General features: G+C 37.5%; 1 protein-coding gene across 1 annotated transcript; it reads left to right on the top strand.

Annotated features, from left to right (window-relative positions):
- Window positions 1-1222: 1222 nt before the first annotated feature.
- Window positions 1223-6233, top strand: LOC109220796 (enolase 1, chloroplastic). Its single transcript, XM_019385266.1, has 7 exons — window positions 1223-1840; window positions 2813-3120; window positions 3438-3592; window positions 3678-3995; window positions 4905-5051; window positions 5150-5200; window positions 5768-6233. Exons 1-7 carry the CDS (start codon window positions 1425-1427, stop codon window positions 5831-5833), a joined length of 1461 nt encoding a protein of 486 aa, XP_019240811.1. The 5' UTR covers window positions 1223-1424; the 3' UTR covers window positions 5834-6233.
- The last annotated feature ends 764 nt before the right edge of the window (window positions 6234-6997 follow it).

The raw sequence follows: 6997 nt of genomic DNA, 5'->3' as shown, positions 1-6997 counted from the left end.
ACTTTTTATCTAGCATTTTTAATGCTGAGTAAAAGTAGCCACCATTCTCTTAAAATTAATATGAAAAGACGGTGTTACTCTTTCTTCTATCTCTTTTCCTTCCCAAACGGAAGTGCAGTGTTTATACCGGCGACTGTTTTTCTTCTCATTCTCACGTGGATTCAGTTGGATGCTCTAATGTTAAATGATTCATGTTTCAGACTAGTCTATACTCAATAGGATTCTTTTATCTTTTTCTTGAGCTTGGCACAAATGTTTATTAACAGTCGCTTTCATTTGGGGCAAGTGCTTCTATAAGATTCATTTTTCAGGATGAGAAAATAAATAAATGAAAGAGACTGTGTCCTTGGTTATCGGAATAATTAACAACAGGTAGTCCTTAACTTAGACTTACAAGCTCATAAATTAAGGACAACTAGTCCTGAACATACAGTAATAAGCTCATAAGTTAAGGACACTTGGTCCTGAACTTAGAGTTGGAAGTTCAAAAATTAAGGACACTTGGTCCTTAACTTAGAGTTACAACCACAAAAATTAAGGACAGGCAGTCCTTAACTTAGAGTTACAAGCACAAAAATTAAGGACAGGTACTCCTGAACTTCGAGTTCCAAGTTCAAAAGTTAAGAACATGTAATCCTTAACTTAGAGTTACAAGCACATAAACTAAGGACAAGTAGTCCTTAACTTAGAGTTACAAACACAGAAATTAAGGACAGGCGGTCCTCAACTTCGAGTCCCAAGTTCAAAAGTTAAGGATATGTATTCCTGAACTTAGAGTTACAAGTTCAAAAGTTAAGGACAGGTAGTCCTAAACTTAGAGTTACAAGTTCAAAAACTAAGGACAAGTAATCCTTAATATTTACACAGCATTCATGAAGTTAAGACCATCATGTCCTTAATATTTTACACAGCATTCATGAATTTAAGGACACCATGTCCTTAATATTTACACAACACCCATGTTTAACATAGGATATTTTCGACCGGGCGGGTAAAAGATTATTAAGCACGGACTAAAAAGTAAATACATCCTAAACCGTGGATAAAGAGTAAAGACATCTTTAAATAGTAGTTAACCGTCCACTTCCCCGTCAAAGGTTGATTTGGGGCCCAAAAATTTCCAATAGGAAATATACCAAACATTGTACTGTACGCTTCTATACCTACCTACCCAATGGCCTTTCAGGTCATAAAATAAAATTTATATTCTACTACTACTATAACTATAACGTCTCCTCCAAAGCACCAACCACCACCCTTGAAACCATTTTCAACACCAAACTCTCTGCTTTCTTCGCCCTTCGGCGGACTTTCCTATAAACCCCTTTTTCTTCATTTAAATAACCCCCAAACCCCTTACTCTCTTCACCTGAAATCAACTCTCTTCTCTTTCTGCATTTTACATTTACATATATACATACAAAATGGCCTTAACTCCAGCTCAGCTCTCTAAGCCCTTTTTTTCCACCAAACCCAAATCACAAGCGCCGCTTTTTTCATTACCTGCTACCCAAAAGATTCAATCTCGGCCGTCTACTGTCCGCTGCTCCGTCGCTGCTGCTCCATCAGCCACTGTATCCAAGGCTTCCTCTAAGGTGAAATCTGTCAAGGCGAGGCAGATCATAGACAGCAGGGGCAATCCTACCGTCGAGGTTGATCTGGTTACCGGCGATGATCTTCTTTACCGATCGGCGGTTCCAAGTGGAGCTTCCACCGGGATCTATGAAGCTCTAGAGCTCAGAGATGGTGACAAGAGCGTGTATGGGGGTAAAGGAGTCCTCAATGCTGTTAAAAATATTAATGAATTCTTGGGCCCCAAACTTGTTGGTGTTGATGTCAGGTAACTAATATTGCTAGTAGTATCCGCTTTCAATTTGTATATTACAACTGACTTTAAGTTCTATGCACTGCGTTAAAAATATTTACGCCATAAGGTCACTTAATTGTAGCTTACTATAGTCAATAGCATTGATAGTTACCTAAATTGGTAAGTCACCCGGTTAAATTATGCTGATGGTGTGAAAGATTTATTATGTAACTTAAATCTTTCACAAAATCGTAGTTTTCTTGTCATGCACTGAAGTTTTTTAACGAACCAAGTGTATTACACACAGTAATGGATCATACACCGTACACAACCCGTTGCTAAGGACCTTCATTCTGATTGCTCTAGTGCTCTAAACATATAATGAAAGGAGCTGAGTAAATGTACGTTTTACTACTGGTCTTTATTGGTTGTCAATAAGCTGAACACTTAGGTAGCTGCACATATGATTTTGGCTACTGATAATAAAATTTGCTGTTCTTAGCTTGGTTAAAGTTGAGGTAGAAAATAAGAAGATAACTGCTACATATTACACACCATGACAACTCAAAGTAGTGCAATTGCTTGTATGGTACTACAATATTTCCTAATAATGAATGCCATAGGAAATAGCTGCCTTGGTGTATTTTTATTATATATGATGGAACTAACCGCATAGAATTTAATTGTTAATTTGCTCTAATTGATATAGTAGTGGTAGTGAAAGAAAGTATACTAAAATCATAGTTGAGAAGTTAGTTTGATAATGAAAATAACACATTATTTTAGTCTTTGAATAATCAATTGAATTAAAATACTTAAAAGTTGTGAAAATTGTACAGTATATAATATATAATATATTAAAGGAAAAGTGTCAAACCTTTTGGCATCCCAAAATGGAAAAAGTGTCATATAAACTAGGACGAAGTGAGCAGTTGATATGCTTGCAATTTTATTTCTCAACATTGTACCATCCAAGTATGACAATTTTCATTTCTTCTTGTGAAGGAACCAGGCTGCCGTTGACGCTGTTATGCTGGAGATTGATGGAACTCCTAATAAATCAAAACTTGGGGCTAATGCCATTCTTGGAGTCTCTCTCAGTGTGTGTAGAGCTGGTGCTGGAGCAAAAGCAGTACCTTTGTATAAACACATTCAAGAAATATCTGGAACCAAAGAACTCGTAATGCCAGTTCCAGCGTTCAATGTGATAAATGGAGGGAGCCATGCTGGTAACAATTTGGCTATGCAAGAGTTTATGATTCTACCTGTTGGAGCATCAACATTTGCTGAGGCACTTTGTATGGGTAGTGAAGGTGAGAAATCTGTTCGCTCCTGTCCTCTGGAATCAGGATTGAAGAAAAAGGAGTAAATAGAAAATTGCTTCCTCTTTCTTGATCGCTATTTCTGTTTCACTTTAACAAATTAGTTTTGGTTTCAGTAAATCTGCATTAGATGAAGTAAAACAGTAGCTAAACTTCTTATTCTGAGCATTAAGATGCTGCTTTGTCCTGAAGTACCTATAGCTGTTCTTCTCCATGACCTGTAACCTTTGCATATTATGTGTTCTGCAAACTTGTAAAGAATATCTTTATACATGGTATTTAACTGTCCACGCTTGATTGGAGAACAGTCTACCACACTCTAAAGGGAATTATCAAAGCTAAGTATGGGCAAGATGCATGCAATGTTGGTGATGAAGGTGGATTCGCTCCAAATGTCCAGGATAACAGGGAAGGGCTAGTATTGCTTATGGATGCAATTGAGAAGGCCGGTTACACTGGCAAGGTCGGCATTCTTTTTGGCCTTGCAGTTTTATTACATTATTTTACTTTCGGAAGTTATGGACTTGCTCATTGAAAGATTGGTGCAGATTAAAATTGGCATGGACGTAGCAGCATCTGAGTTCTTGACAAAAGATGCGAAATATGATCTCAATTTCAAGAATCAACCAAATGATGGAGCTCATATACTTAGTGCTCAGAGCCTCTGTGAACTCTATAAGGAGTTTGTCAAAGAATTTCCTATTGTATCTATTGAAGATCCATTTGACCAAGATGATTGGAGCTCATGGGCATCACTACAATCTTCAGTTGATATTCAGCTTGTTGGTGATGATTTGTTGGTGACTAATCCAACGAGAATTGCTGAAGCAATTCAGAAAAAGGCATGCAATGCATTGTTGTTGAAGGTAAGGGCTTATGCCTTTAAGCAACATACAAATCTCTGTAGCAAAGCTGCCTTGTTCCATCAGTAGGTTTCTTTCTCTTTTCAAATGCTTAGTCGCACAAAGGTATAAAACTTACAATTGTACGTAAATTAAAGAAGCAAAATGAGGTTATGTTACCTGTAAGGTACAGTACCTTTGAGTTGATCCTCGGCATTTATAAGCAAAATAGCCTTTAATAAATTAACAGGAAGAGCCTTAAAACAGCGGTGCTTAATTTGGTACATTTCTCCGGAAAAGCCTAGTCTTTTCTTGCCAGAAAAATGCTGAGTATTTAACTAATAAGTGTTGTCCTAGAAAGATCTTGGCTTAACAATACCATAGTATTATGTTATGAACCTTTTTGAATGAATGCATATGTCATAGATGGTATACTTCACAGCTTATGTCTCAATTATAGCTGAACACTTGATGTTGACACATTTTTTATACGGTTTGATTAATCTGGGTTCCCTCTTTTGAATGCTACTTTAAGCACTTGACTCGTCAGAGCTCACATGCAGTATATCACTTTGTTTTCATGTATAGTTCTATTTCAATTATCCTATAACTTTAATGGGTGAGAGGGAGAAAGTTCAGACATAGAAAATGCAATTTATACGTTGTCATGGGTCCAGTCCTGCAAGACAAAAGCACTGCATTGATGTACATAAATCCCTCCTATAAGGTTAGGTGTTAAAGACGGTAGAGCTCTCTTGATTGAACTTTTAGCCATCTCTAGTGGAACTTAAGCAGCTGCATGGCCAACAGGTTTAAAACCTCAGTCAGCTTGTAGAAGTGCATGGATATTCACTTCGATGGACTTCTCAGCTGTTTGATATATGAATTATACATGGTAGTGAGGGGCTTGGCTCATCATTTTTCAAATTGCAGGTTAACCAGATTGGTACAGTGACAGAATCCATTCAAGCAGCACTAGACTCCAAAGCTGCGGGCTGGGGTGTTATGGTCAGTCACCGAAGCGGTGAAACAGAGGATAATTTTATCGCAGATCTGTCTGTTGGTTTGGCCAGTGGACAGGTACTCTCGACTTCCAGCTGTTAACACTGGTTAATCTTCTCCACTCTTTTAAGCGTCAGCAGCATATTAATATTCTTTCAAATTCTCCTGTAATGCAGATCAAGACGGGAGCACCCTGTCGGAGTGAGCGGCTGGCAAAATACAACCAGGTTAAGATGGAACACTTCAATTATCGTTCTTTCTTTGTTTCTGTCTTCATATTTCTAAATTGTTGCCATTGCTCTTCTTGTTTTGTTAATTGTTACTGTTATCTCATCATCTCATTTAGTATTCCTTCTCTATCCCTCCCGTGCTCAAACAAATTAGTATTATTTGCTCTTTTACTAGAGTTTTGCTAACCAACATTTGTTGAGCGAGTTAGGTGAGGATTACTTTCCCCCTATTTTCTATTCATGATCAGAAACAAAAAACAACTTTTATTCATCCTACTGTTAGCAATTTTACTACTCAGTCTTGTCACTGCTTGGAAGTTAATGAGCTTTCGATGTGGATAGTCACATCCATAGCAGATTGTAAAGTTATACTGAATTCGTTTAATCTTCCTCCCTGGATCGAAAAGAAAAAACACCTCGAAGCATTTCAACTGGATTTTATTGATGTCTGATGTCCCATTATGTTTTCTTTGCACTAGCTCTGTGTTTGTTGATAACTTCTTTTCAGAAAAAAAGATTATTTCCTGCTTGTTTGAGTGGCTAAACTTGTTATGCTAATTGCAGCTTCTGCGTATCGAAGAGGAACTTGGAGATGTTCGCTATGCTGGTGAATCTTTCAGATCTCCATAAGAACGCATCAAAAGCTAAATTACTGAAACATTCTTCGCGCCACACCTACAATAGATGAAAACTAAAGTAGGGAGAATCCATTAAAGCTTTCCTTTTGTAAACTCAATCGGCGTTGTTGTTTAGATATATGTATTCGAGGAGGATCTGTTAGGCATTAGAAGCTACATCTGATCAGCATTTCATGCAGTTGTTTTAGAAAATAAACAAGTCGTCATGCGCGCTTACTTTGTTTCCAAAATGGAATTCCCTGTCTCCAGCAGGTGTGCTCTCTTTATCAAGATAATAAGGTCCTCCTTTTTCTTTTGGATGCCGTGACAGTATTTGTATAGGTGTTGGGGGGAGGCCTGATATCAGGTCAAATCAATAAATTATTGTGTTAATGAATTCTTCAGGTTTTGGACGAACAATGTCTTGATAAAATACGACTAAGTCATTTTTATATATTGGTTCTCCAGATGTTACAAGGGACACAGTCCTCTCATAATCACATCAAAACTAAACACAACAAAGTGACCAACCAGAACTACAATCAAATTAGCAAATGCTACAGTGCTACAGTTTTGCTGGATTAGCCTCTGTAAAAACTGACTCTGCTTTTGACCAAAGCTACTCGATAGGATGATAATGCTGGAAATGTGGGTTAGGAAATACAAACATAAAAAGCGACCATCTATCAGTGATTATTCTTTTCCATAATAGTTCCTAGCTGATCTAAATCAAGGCTTGGAAACTTGAGTGCATTGTACAGGATGCTATTAAATTATAATGTAGAATGTTGAATGCTTGCAGTAACGCGGATAAAACCAACTTGAGCGTAACAAGTGATGCACTACAGTAGATCTGGGTTCAAAATTTAGCAGCATCAATTTCCACTCTTTAAGACAAAAGGCATATTGGCGAACACTGGAGTGATCGGAAGATCTTGAATTCTGTGTAGAAAAATTATTTTCTTCTTGGGTAAGAGGAACAGGGAAAAAGAGATTACAAGGGCTCAAAAATCTATATTGTGGCAAATACTTTGTTGACATATGGGGGAGCAGATCATGATCTTATGGAACTAATACAACTCCAATATACAATAGCGAAGGCTAAACTAAGACCATACTGTGGCACTTTCCAGATTCTAGTAACATGACAGCAGCCTTTGAACCCCCCCCCCCAATA

The sequence above is a fragment of the Nicotiana attenuata genome, unplaced genomic scaffold, assembly GCF_001879085.1.
Source record: "Nicotiana attenuata strain UT unplaced genomic scaffold, NIATTr2, whole genome shotgun sequence".
NCBI lineage: Eukaryota > Viridiplantae > Streptophyta > Magnoliopsida > Solanales > Solanaceae > Nicotiana > Nicotiana attenuata.
This window is presented reverse-complemented; position numbering and strand designations above follow the sequence as displayed.